Here is a 13,208-nt window from a genome sequence, read left to right on the forward strand (position 1 = left end):
TACTGCCAGCAAATTTCCCCAAATCTGACAAATCCAGTCTGGAAGAGGTGAGTGTTGCGGGGAGGAGGGTGCATGGTGCTATGAGATGGACCAGGGGAAAGGCGCCACAGAGCATGTGTCCCAGTGAGCTCTGGCACACAGAGTTCACCCAGCAGAACTGTCTAGGGGCCGCTGGCACCTGAGTCCAGAACCCTTCCAGTCTCTTGGCCAGACTGAGATGCAGATGAGGCTTTATTCTTCTGACTGTCCTTTGGGAAGTAAGTAACCTTCGTGACACATACCCGTACCTCGAAGAATAAAATGAGATCTCAACCCCCAAACAGGCGAATGTGTGTTAGTATCACTGCATTACTTTGCACTTTTAATAAGCACGGAATGATTCTGGTGCAGGTGGTTTGGGATTTCATACTGAGAAAAATTGGTCAAAACCCCCAAAGAAGAGCCGCTGCCCCGCCACGGTGGAATTAGCCCTTTGCATTATTATGCAGAGCGGTGTTAGTGCCTCTCCTACAAAGGCTTGCCTGGAATAAGAAAGGAGGGTCCATTTCTGAGTCATATATCTTGTAATCCTTGTTCCCTTAGTTACACAAAAACCAGCCAAAGCTTTGAAAAGGCTGCTTCAAAGAGCCTGATTGGATTCTTCCACAAACCACTACCCTCCTTCTTTGGGCTGGGAAATAGGAGGTGGTTTTGTTCTTCCAGTTACATAAGTCAAGAGCACAACACATAGTAGGTGTTCAATTAAGGTACATAAAAAGGGGCGCCTGGGTGGCTCAGTCAGTTAAGCGTCCAACTCTTGACTTAGGCCCAGGTCATGATCTCACAGCTCTTGGGTTTAAGCCCCGTGTTGGGCTCTGCACTCACAGTGCAGAGCCTGGTTGGGATTCCCTCTCTCTGCCTCTCCCCGACTCATGCTTGCTCTCTTGCTCTCTCTCAAAATAAATAAACTTTTAAAAAAAGTTAAAAAAAAAAAAAGGTACATAAAAAAGCTCTACTCGGCCTGATTAATTGGAAGCAGGGACCCAGCAGGAAGAGGCAAGGCCATTCTCTGAACCCTCAGACCACAGCTTACCCATCTGTACTCTAGCATTTGCTAACTTCTGCCCTAATTTTGCTCCACACCCAGCTCGGAGCCTGATGTGAGGCTTGATCTTACGACCTTGAGATCATGACCTCAGCCAAAATCAAGAGTCCAATGCTTAACCAACTGAGCCACTAAGGCACCCCTAACATACCTTTACTGAGGTATAATGACACACAATAAACTGGACATTTAAGATGTACAATTTGATAAATTTTGACACACATATACACCCATGAAAACCATGATCACAATCAAGATAATTAACATATCCATTACCCGCCAAAATTTTCCTGGAATCCATCTTTCCTTCCTGTCCCTCCCCCTCCCCCAGGCAACCACTGATCTGCTTTTTGTCACCGTAGATTAACTTGTATTTTCCAAAATGTTATATAAACAGAATCCTACAGTATGCATTTTTTAGTTTTTATTTTTCTTTGGTCTGGTTCCTTTCACTCAGCATAATTGAGATTATCCAGTTTGTGTGCATCCAGAGTTCCTTTTTTTTTTTATGTTAAAAAAACTTTTTTCATGTTTATTGAGAGATGGAGGTTGAGTGAGGGAGGGGCAGAGAGAGGGAGATCCAGAATCCGAAGCAGGCTCCAGGCTCCGAGCTGTCAGCGCAGAGCCCGACGCGGGGCTCGAACTCACGGACTGTGAGTTCCTGACCTGAGCCCGAAGTTGGACGCTTAACCGACTGAGCCACCCGGGCACTTCTATAGTTCATTCCTTTTTACTGTATAGCAATACTACAATTTGTTTACCCATTGGCCTGTTGACAGTCATTTGTGTTGTTTCCAACTGGGGGCTGTTACAAATAAAGCTGTTATAAATATCCTTGTTAAGTCTGTGTGTGCCCATACGCCTTCATTTCTCTTGGGTTAACAGGATTGGAATAGCTGGATCATATGGTATGAACTTTAAAAAAAATTGTTTTGTTTATTGTTTATTTATTTCAAGTTTTTGTTTAAATGCCAGTTTGTCAACATATAGCGCAGTATTAGTTTCAGGAGTAGCATCTAGTGATTCATCACCTACACACAACACCTAGTGCTCATCACAAGTGCCCTCCTTAATACCCATCACCCGTTTAACCCATCCCCCCCCCCCAGCAACCCTCAGTTCTAATTAAGAGTTTGTTGGGGCGCCTGGGTGACGCAGTCGGTTAAGCGTCCGACTTCAGCCAGGTCACGATCTCGCAGTCCGTGGGTTCGAGCCCCGCGTCGGGCTCTGGGCTGATGGCTCAGAGCCTGGAGCCTGTTTCCGATTCTGTGTCTCCCTCTCTCTCTGCCCCTCCCCCGTTCATGCTCTGTCTCTCTCTGTCCCAAAAATAAATAAAAAAAAACATTGAAAAAAAAAAAAGAGTTTGTTTTATGGGTTTGCCTCTCTTTTTCTCTCCCTATGTTCATCTGTTCTTTTTCTTAAATTCCATATATGAGTGAAATGACAGGGTATTTGTCTTTCTCCGACTGACTTATTTCGCTTAGCATGATACATTCTAGCTCTATCCACATCATTGCAAATGGCAAGATTTCATTCTTTTTTATGGCTGAATAATATTCCATTGTATGTATATGTGTGTGTATGTATATATATTTAATTTAATATATACACATGTATATATTAAATTAAATATATATACATACACACACACATATATATACACACACACACATATACATACAATGGTAACAATTTCTTTATCCATTCATCAGTTGATCGACATTTGGGATCTTTTCATAATTTGGCTACTGTTGATAGATGCTGCTATAAACAATCAGTTTTTGTATCCTTTGGGTAAATACTTAGTAGTGCGATTGCTGGATTGTAGGGTAGTTCTATGTGTATGTTTAACTTTTAAAGATCCTGCCATACTGTTTCCAAAGTGGTTGGACCATTTTATACTCTTACTAGCAGCATATGAGAGTTCTAATAGCTATACATTCTAACACTTGAAATAGTCAGGCTTTTTATATTAGCCATTTTATTGTATTTATTTAAAAAAATTTTTTTTAAGTTTAGCCATTTTCATAGGTGTGCCAACATTGCTTTAATTTTTTGACTTGGTAAACATTCATATGGTTCAAAAATTTTTATTTATTTATTATTTGTTTATTTTGAGAGAGAGAGAGAGAGAGAGAGCAGAGAGGGGCAGAGAGGGACAGAGAAAGAGAATCCCGAGCAGGCTCTGCACAGTCAGCATGGAGCCCAATGTGGGGCTCAAACCCATGAACTGTGAAATCATGACCTGAGCCGAAATCAAGAGTTAGACACTTAACTAACTGAGCCACCCAGGTGCCCCAATTTTTAAAAATTTTAGAGGTTATACAGTGAAAAGTCTCACTTTTCCTTCTGTTTCCCCATGCCAACCAGTAGCCACTTTTTGTAGGTAGCTTGTATGTTCTGTCAGAATTTCTTTACTCAAATACTAGAGTATTCTTGGTTTTCCTGCTCTTTTACCAAAGGCATCATGCTAACCACACTGTGATGAAGCTTTCTTTTTCTTTCCTTCTTCTTTCTTTCTTTCTTTTTTTTTAATTTAAAAATATTTTGGAGAGTTTTCTCATTCTTTGTTACAGCCACGGAATATTTAGCTGTATGGCTGTACTAGGATTTGTTTTACTGCTTCCCTATTATTGGACATATGGGTTATTCCTAATCTTTTGCTATTACAATGCTACGGTGAACACTTTATACACAGTGTTTCTCATGAGTGCAAATATTATCTGTAGGAATCATTCCTAGAAATGGGGATGGTATGTGTATTGATAGATAGATATCGTGTATCAATAGATATTGCCAAATTAACCCAGTAGGAGTTATACCAATTTACATTCCCACCAGCAAGAGAGTGTAGTCAGAGAAAGACAAATACTGTTATGATTTCACTCATGTGGGATTTAAGAAACAAAACAAACAAGCAAAATGAAAAAATAAGGGAGAGCAAGACAAATCAAGGAGCAGACTTAATTATGGAGAACTAATGGTTACCACAGGGGAGGGGGGCTGGGTGAAATAGGCGATGGGGATTAAGGACTTGTGCACTTGTGGTGAGCACCTAGGGTCATAGGGAAGGCTTGAATCACTGTATCATACACCTGAGACTAATATTACACTGTATGTTAAGTGAAATTAAAATAACAGCTTAGGAAAATAAAAACAAATAAATTAGAGTGTCTGTTTGGTCACGGCCCTGCAAATAGAGCGAAGTTAGCAAATGTTTGGATTTTACCAATCTGATAATGGTGTCTGCACGGTTTTCGTTTGCCTTTTTCTTATTAAATAGAATGAAGTTGAGGGGTGCCTGGGTGGCTCAGTCAGGCGTCTCTTGGTTTTAGCTCAGGTCATGATCTCAGGGGTCATGGGTTCGAGCCCACATCAGGGTCTGTGCTGACAAGCGTGGAGCCTGCTTGGGGTCCTCCCTCTCCCTTCCTCTCTCTGTCCCTCCCCCACACTCACTGTCTCAAAATAAATAAACTTACACAAAAAAAGTGAAACTGAACATCATCTCATATGTTTAAAAACCATTTATTTATATTTACTTTTCTCTGAACTGTCTGTAAATGTCATTTGCTACTTTTTCTAGTGGCTTACTGATCTCCGTGAGTTCTAGGACAGGGAGCTTAGCCGCTTGTGATACAAACTGCAAATATCTTTTCTCCAATTTGTCATTTGTCTTTTCACTTTTTGTAGTTTTCATCCCTCACAGTATTTCTCTTAACTAATCCTGGACGTTAATCCTGAGTATTAGCCTGCTTGTTTCTGCCTCGTAAAGAGTTCTGGAACGCCCTCCCCCCACCCCTGACTTCTTTCTACCCCACCACTATTTCTGCGGGCAGTCTGCTATCATCACTCACTTAAATTACTACATTGGTATTCTGACTGCTCTCCCAGACACACTTCGACTCTTGTCCCTTTCTAATCTAGTCTACATTTTGGAGGCAGAAAGCTATTTCTAAAATTAAAACAGGATCATGTCACTTTTCTCTGAAAGCTCTTCAGTGGCTAACTGGTGCCCTTAGATAGAATCCAATGTCTTAAGATAGGATCCTCTGTGAGCTCCAAGGTCCCTTGAGTGGTCTGGTTCCTGTTGACCTCTTCAGCATCACGTCTTACCAGTTCTCACCTCCCATTCCACGTTCCCGCCATACTGAACTGTTTTCGTGTCCTCCCTCTCTGTAAGCTCTCTCACTTCCCAGGCCTTTGCATAAGCTGTTCCTTTGAGGAACTTCCTTAACTTCCGCTCACCCTTCAATCTCAAACATCACTGCCAGCAGGAAGCCCTACTTGACCCCAGTAGAGGAGATTAGGTACCTAATCTATGTGCTCTCCTAACACCCCATACTGTCCTTATGTCAGCGCTAGTCACACTGCATTATGATTATCTGTTTACTTCTCTGTCACTCCCATTAGTTAGACTAAGTTCTGGGAAGGTAGGGACTAAGCCTGCTTCTCCACTATTGTGTCCCTAGTGCCTATCACAGGGCCTGGCGCATAATAGGTGCTCCATAAATAGTTGTTAAATTAATTCAAGAAAGGATGTTTGATAAATGACCAAATGAACATTTCATCTTGGTTGGGGGACCCTGGAGAATGAAGAAGACAGAAAACCTCTTGACTCTTGTCTAAGAAAGTAGCCACTTTCTCCTTAGGCCCACCTGCCAGAGAAGCTGTGCTTGTACCCTTCCCTTTCTCTTGGGAATCTCATTTGGCTCTGCCCTAGCTTGCTCTATGCGCAGGTCCCAGAGTGGTAAGCAAAATACCTAACATCTTGTAGAGGCAGCACTGACCAATCTGAGGGCAGCTTGCCTTCGCTGGAGGTAGGGCCTGGAGGCTTCCTGGGTGTCATAGTTTACCTTTTCATCACTGGACCATGGAGAGATCCTGGGCAGGAGATGGATTCCAGTGGGGGTCAGAGCAGACAGGTGTGCTTGGGGAGACAACTTAGGACAATGGCTGTTTACCATCCAGTAGAAGTATCTGTGTGTGTGTGTGTTTTAATGTTTATTCATTTTTGAGAGACAGAGAGAGAGTACAAGTGGGGGAGGATCACAGAGAGAGGGAGACATAGAACCCGAAGCAGGCTCTAGGCTCTTAGCTATCAGCACAGAGTCCGATGCAGGGCTTGAACCCATGATCCATGAAATCATGACCTGAGCCAAAGCCGGATGCTCAACTGACTGAGCCAGCCAGGCTCCCCTGTGGTTTTGTTTGTTTGTTTGTTTTTGTTTTTTAAAGTAGGCTTCATGCCCAGCACAGAGCCCAACATGGGGCTTGAACTCATGACCCTGAGACTGAGCCTGAGCTGAGATCAAGAGTCGGACGCTTACCTGACTGGGCCACCCAGGCGCCCCAGTGTTTGAGTTTTTAACACTGGTAGGGCCTGACCAAAATGTACAACCTGATTATCAGTTCTGCCCACTTCCCCTCTGTCTTCTCAGGCTTCCCTTTGTTCACGTCCTTCCCTAAAACAGTCTAGAGCTGGAGGTGACACAAGGATTGTGTGACCTTTTTGGCAGATGATAAAACTGAGACTCTTGGGAGGCGATGGAATTTAAAACAATGTAAACAGGTTAAACAGTGTAAATAAATTAAAAACGACGTTGGACGGTCACACAAACCTGAGTAGGACTACTGGCTTTGCAGCTGTGTAACTTAGTTCAGCTACTTAACCTGAGATACTGTTTCCTGACCTGCAGCTTTCTTCAGTCTGCTAAAGGCCTTCAATGGATTACACCTGTAAGGTCACCGGTGCAGGATCTGATTAAGAAATAGTAGGGAAGGGCGCCTGGATGGCTCAGTTGGTTAAGTGTCCATCTCTCGGTCTCGGCTCAGGTCATGATCTCGGGTTTCAAGAGTTCGAGGCCCGCGTCAGGCTCCAGGCTGGCAGCGTGGAGCCTGCTTGGGATTCTGTCTCTCTTCCTCTTTTTCTGCCCCTCCCCCCACTCATGCTATCTCTTTCTCAAAATAAATAAACTTTAAAAAAATTAAAAATAAGTAAGTCGTGGAGAATAAGTGGGAGCTGAGTAGAAGAGGACTAAAGTCAGCGGGTGACAGAGTGAGAACAGAACTAGTGTCTTGATTTAGGGACCACCTCTTATACTCTCATTGACAGACTGCTACAGTCAACACACTTTTAGGGTCTCTGAGAGCCCACAGAGAGAAATAAGGGAAGTTCCCTTTCCTAGGTTCAGTTCTGTATTTTCTGACACCTTGAACGTGAGTGGGGGTTGGGATAGATTAGTGACTTCTCCAGTTTCAGGCTCTGGGGTGGAATCAGGTTAGGATCTGATTTGGAAAAGTTAGGGCACAGGGAAGGTGTGATCCGACCTTCAAGGATTTATTCACTCCTTGACTTCCCAATTACTGATCGCAAACTTCAGCCTAAAAAAAGGTGCGAGGCTCTGGAGATAAAAGTCTACTAAAAAAGGTGTTTTTCAAACTGTGGGTCCTGACTTGTTAATGGGATGGGAAATTGCGACCAGATTTGAAAAAAATAAATAGAATATAAAATACCACAGTGCAGTTGTACATACAAGGATAAGTACGAGGTCAAAAAATTTTGTTGTAAACATGTGTGTGTGCTGAGTCATGATTTAAAGCATGTTATTGTGGATTTGTGGCCAAAAATTTTGCAAGCCCCTGCATAGGAAGGTGAGCTTCAAGAGTGCAAAGGCCTTGTTTTGTTTTAGAACAGTGCCTGGCATTTGTTAAGCGTTTCACAAAGAGGCTGAAGGAGTGAATGTCTAACACCACGCTGCCTTCAAGATTAGAGGCAGACATACAGGAAAAGGTAAATATAGGCTTTTCGATACTCGTCTTAATCTGAACATTAAAAATGTCTTGCTCAGTTCCATCTCTGTACTTGCACATTGTTGGCATATTTTAAAATGAAAGATGGAAGGAAAACTTTAATTGCTGTCCTGAAGGATGGCATCTTTGCTCACCAGGAAAATGAGGTTAGAGGCGAAACACCGATATGGAGAAAATACAGACAAAGCACCATACAGGTCACCTGTAATAAGTGCCGAAGTTAAGGGCAGGGCCACAAGCACTCCTTGGGGACCGCGGGCGTGCCAGTTTTAGTGCTAGCTGCTGTGGGGGACGCACGGCAGAGCCTGCATGCCCTGCCTTTTAGTAACAAAGAAAGGACACAGAAGTAAATACTGACAGCCTGTCGGTGGAACAGACAAGGCAGCGAAGACTGGCCTGAGAGTCTACCACAGAAAAGGCTAGATGACGGCTGGACTGGCAAAATACATCTTGACCCAGCTGAAGCTTAAGCTGGGTTTCCTAAGAGGGAAACTGCGCGATAGGCTAAGGTTTGGGGAGCACATTTCAGGCCGGTAGAGAAGTAAGTAGCAATCTATGCCCTTTATGGAAAGGCTGTTAAGGTGAGGTGACCTTGAGTTGCTGCGCGTAGGTGGAAAAAAGTTCCGGGGAACAGTTTCATGGTCCTGCCTCCGAGCGCCCAAAAGAGAAAAAAAAAAAATCCTGTTTTGAGACAATACCTGTATTTGGTTTTCTTCGCGTCTTGGGACGCGGGTGGGGGTTGGAAGACAAGACACAAGGGGCGGAGCCAACGCGCGCGACGGGCGGGACCACGCGAGCCCTCCCTCTAGCTACTGGAGGCCGGGCAAAGGGGCGGAGTTTCCGGTAGCAGCGGCACTCAGGCGTCGGGTGACGCTAGGCGGACGAGTCGTCACGTGACACGGAAGTGACTACGAACAGGAAGAGGACGAAAAAAATAACCGTCCGCGACGCCGAGCCGAACCGGACCAGCAGCCACCATGAACAGCAAAGGCAAGGACAGGGGGCGGCTGGGGCCGTCGCGGGGAACAGCGCTAGCCTGGAGCGAGCGGGCCCGGACCCCAGGGTCGCCAAACGCCAAGCTTGGGGCGAGCTGAGCCTCGCTCCTGGGCCGGCTGCAGTTCCGGGGGCTGCGCCAGAAGCCTTCGTCATCCCCGAACTACGGCTGCTCGCTCCTTCCCGGCCCTTTCCCCCTTAAACTCTGTGGCGCAGTTTGGAGCTGCGGGCTCGGGTGGAGGGGTGGGGGGTGGGGGGGAAGGCTTGTCATGATAGGCATGTGCAGGAGCAAATGGGGAGCTAGAGCAGGGATTTGGGCAGGCCAATGGAGAGCCAGCGGAGGCGGGGCGCCGCGCTCCGGAACCAGAGGCTGGCGCCCGGGCTTAACTAGTGAGGTGCCGGCGCTGGTGGGCGGGCCAGGGGGCCAGAAAGGTTTCTTTCGCCTTTCCCTCCGATGGAGGCCTGGACTTCTCCCGGCTCCTGTGATTGCCCTAGTGTTTATCAGAATACGATCCTTTGTTGTTCCTCAGGACATTTACCTTCTCTCGGGTCTGAAGGTTCACTTCCACCACTCACTTTATTTGGAAGTCGACCTTGAGTAGGAAATCGATGGGGTAAATAATCGTAGCCACTGTGACTCAACGAGGTCTTGGCCAGTTACAACCAGGCCTATGAAGACCACCTAGAGCAGAGGCAGGATAGACCGTTGGTACATTGGCACGCACGGGTGCCCAGACCTGCCCTGCATTGTGAAAGAAACTTGGGCCCAGCTAGACTTTCCCTTACACCAGTGTATGCTAACGGGAAGAGCGCCTTCCTGTCAATTTAGAATCCAGCATCTTCGGGTATAGGCCGGGAAGAGGGTGCAAAGAGAATGCTTATTTTCCTGGTTCCGGAAATCAGGCCCTCCAGAGCAGTCTGTTCCCACATCTCCTGCTTGTTGCCGCTAGGTTAGCTACCCAGTATGCTCTGCCCCATTTTGGTGGTTCTGTGTGATAGGCAACATGCATTTTCCCCCACCCCTTGTCTTCCAGGTCAATATCCGACACAGCCAACCTACCCTGTGCAGCCTCCTGGGAATCCAGTGTACCCTCAGACCTTGCATCTTCCTCAGGCTCCACCCTACACTGATGCCCCGCCTGCCTACTCAGAGGTGCTCCCAGTTTACTCGACTTGAACTGAATACTCTTCGGATCACATTTTCAGCCCTGAGCTAAGCCTGACTTCACATATTTATTTACTCTCCACACACAGGAGAGAGTGCTGCCACGAATAATCTGAAACCCTGTATACTTCAGCAGTTTCTTTTGGGGTTGAGAATGCATTATCTGATTATATCTTTTGGCACAGGCTGAGGTTAAGAAGATGAGTGTGTGTTCCTTGAGTCTAACATTAGCTATGGCAGGAAGCGATCCAGGAGAATATTGAGTGGCAATGGAAAGGCAGCCTGTGTAACTTAGAGTGTAATCTACCTAAGGAGAATTAAGAGCTCTAAAATTGGAATGTCATGAAGTAACATGTGGCCTTCTCTTCTGCCTCTTGTAGCTCTATCGTCCGAGCTTTGTGCACCCAGGGGCTGCCACAGTCCCCACCATGTCGGCTGCGTTTCCTGGAGCCTCCCTGTATCTTCCCATGGCCCAATCTGTGGCTGTTGGACCTTTAGGTTCCACAATCCCTATGGCTTATTATCCAGTTGGTCCCATCTATCCACCTGGTTCAGCAGTGCTGGTGGAAGGAGGGTACGATGCAGGTGCCAGATTTGGAGCTGGGGCTGCTGCTGGCAACATTCCTGTGAGTATGACCTTATCAGAAAAACTCAGCTCTTGTGTCTTCTAACTTTCTGAAAAGATTACATATTCATCCTTTCGCCACGCCTGGGCAGTAGCTGTGGTACTGGTGTGAGCACTGATATCCAGGAGTCAGGTGTGAGGGGGCAGGAGAACTGTGGCAAGTCAGTAGCATCAGGCACATTCCCTGGGGTCTCCGTTAACCAGATTCCTTTGTTTTCCTGTCTTAGGAGTGCTGTCTGCTGCTCTTTCTGCTCCATTCTGGTACCGGGCTAGTAATACTTCTTATTCATTCCATAAGCATTTACTTCGAATTTGCCATAATCCCTATTAAGTAGCATTTGGAAAGATACTAGAGATTTTAGTTATGTTTCCTGCTTCGCTCCCCCTTGCATAAGAATTAGAGCCCAAATGGCTCTTGCTGGGGCCAGCCACTCAAAACCATATACTAGAAATGAGGTGGGAATGCCTTTGGATGAGTGGTAGGCTCTTTCCTGTTTGCATCTTTGGGTTCACAGAAAATCCAGACCTGCTTTACAATCCAAATTGGTGGCAGAACTAGCTCTAAGATGTGATTGGTCAGCATACTGCCGTCTTCTTAACGGATCCCGTTTTCACCTGTGCCCACTTCCCTCCTCTCAGCTGCCCTATGCCCAGTCAACCTTTGTGTTTTCCTTTCAGCCTCCACCCCCTGGATGCCCTCCCAATGCTGCTCAGCTTGCAGTCATGCAGGGAGCCAATGTCCTCGTAACTCAGCGGAAGGGAAACTTCTTCATGGGTGGCTCAGATGGTGGCTACACCATCTGGTGAAGAACCAAGGCCACCTCTGTGCCGAGAAAGACATCACATACCTTCAGCACTTCTCACAATGTAACTGCTTTAGTCATATTAACCTGAAGTTGCAGTTTAGACACATGTTGTTGGGGTGTCTTTCTGGTGCCCAAACTTTCAGGCACTTTTCAAACTTAATAAGGAACCATGTAATGGTAGCAGTACCTCCTTAAAGCATTTTGAGGTAGGGGAGGCATCCATTCATAAAATGAATGTGGGTGAAGCAGCCCTAAGGATCTTCCTTGAATTCCTCTGGAGTAATACTGTACCATACTGGTCTTTGCTCTTAGTAATAAAACATCAAATTAGGTTTGGAGGGAACTTTGATCTTCCTAAGAATTAAAGTTGCCAAATTATTCTGATTGGTCTTTAATCTCCTTTAAGTCTTTGATTTCTATTACTTGTTATAAATGAAACGCATTAGTTGTCTGCCTTTCCCTTTCCATCCTTTGCCCCACGTCCCACCCTCAACCCTAGTTTTCCAGTTCCTTCCCGCCAATCTCCATTGAATCAATGGTGCAGGACAGAAAGCCAGTCAGACTAACTTCCTTCTCTCCTTGCACTTCTCCCCACTTGCCATCTTTTAACTAGTCTTTCACAAGGATCCTCTGAAACCCCTTCTGTGCCCCAAGCACGGACCCCATCACTTCTGTTTTTTGCGTCTCCTCAGGCAAAAGTGGAGGGTGCCTCTCGGACCTTCCTCGTAGGCTGTCTCTTCATCCGTGAACTAAACCCAAATTTGCTTCGGTGCCAGAAAACCTGAGAGCTGTATTTGAACAAAGGGTATCAATGCAAACTGTACTGTAAACAAGTTTGTTTAAAATGTCGGGGCAGGGAGGGGGATGCATTTCAAAAGCCTGATGACGTTAGAGCCAAATTAGGGGACGTTTTCCCATCCAAAAATTGGTCACCATTTATCGTCAGAGTATCTGATGTAGGCACTCACGGCTCCCAAGAACTCCTAAGCTGGGTTAATGGGGTCATATTAGGAATCCCTCACTACAAAATGACTTGAGTCCAGTGAAATCTCATTAGGGTTAAGAATATTTCAGGGATCCTTAATATTTTGATTTTTGTTTTCTGAAATTGGATTTTATTTTATTTTATAATTTCAGTTCATCTAAATTTTGTGTTCTGTACATGTGATGTTTGACTGTACCATTGACTGTTATGGAAGTTCAGCGTTGTATGTCTCTCTCTACACTGTGGTGCACTTAACTTGTGGATTTTTTATACTAAAAATGTAGAATAAAGACTATTTTGAAGATTTGAATAAAGTGATGAAGTTGCATTACACCTCACTTCAAGGATTCTTTACTCAGCTTGTTTTTAGGTTTCTTCTCTATATATCTTATATTCCACCTAAAATTCAAATAGGTACTGTTGTCATTCTGTTGGGTTTTGTTTTGTTTTTTAACGAAGCCTTTGAAATAAATGCAGGAGTGTAAGGCCAAGATTTGACCATTTTCATGAGTTCCGTTCTAGATGTTTTCCTTTTCTTTATTTCCTAAGCTCTTTCAGATTTTTAGAAGCCTGTTATGCCAGAGGTATTCAGAACATAAACTTAAGGGGACGCCTGGGTGGCTTAGTCAGTTAAGCATCCCACTCTTGGTTTTGGCTCAGGTCATGATCTCATGGTTCTGGAGACTGAGCCCCAAGTCAGGAGCCTCGCTGACAGCAAGAAGCCTGCTTGGGATTCTCTC

At 45.2% G+C, this 13,208-nt stretch overlaps 1 protein-coding gene across 2 annotated transcripts; it reads left to right on the forward strand.

Annotated features, from left to right (window-relative positions):
• The first annotated feature begins 8,773 nt into the window (after nucleotides 1-8,773).
• On the forward strand, nucleotides 8,774-12,806 carry DAZAP2 (DAZ associated protein 2). Of its 2 annotated transcripts, none has more exons than XM_030322621.1 (4): nucleotides 8,774-8,884; nucleotides 9,922-10,040; nucleotides 10,433-10,601; nucleotides 11,356-12,806. In XM_030322621.1, exons 1-4 carry the CDS (start codon nucleotides 8,872-8,874, stop codon nucleotides 11,676-11,678), a joined length of 624 nt encoding a protein of 207 aa, XP_030178481.1. In that variant the 5' UTR covers nucleotides 8,774-8,871; the 3' UTR covers nucleotides 11,679-12,806. The 2 variants fall into 2 exon arrangements, with proteins under 2 accessions (XP_030178481.1, XP_030178479.1); XM_030322619.2 differs by having other exon boundaries at nucleotides 8,775-8,884; nucleotides 10,433-10,678.
• Nucleotides 12,807-13,208: the final 402 nt, after the last annotated feature.

Source organism: Lynx canadensis, chromosome B4, assembly GCF_007474595.2.
Source record: "Lynx canadensis isolate LIC74 chromosome B4, mLynCan4.pri.v2, whole genome shotgun sequence".
Classification (NCBI taxonomy): Eukaryota; Metazoa; Chordata; class Mammalia; order Carnivora; family Felidae; genus Lynx; species Lynx canadensis.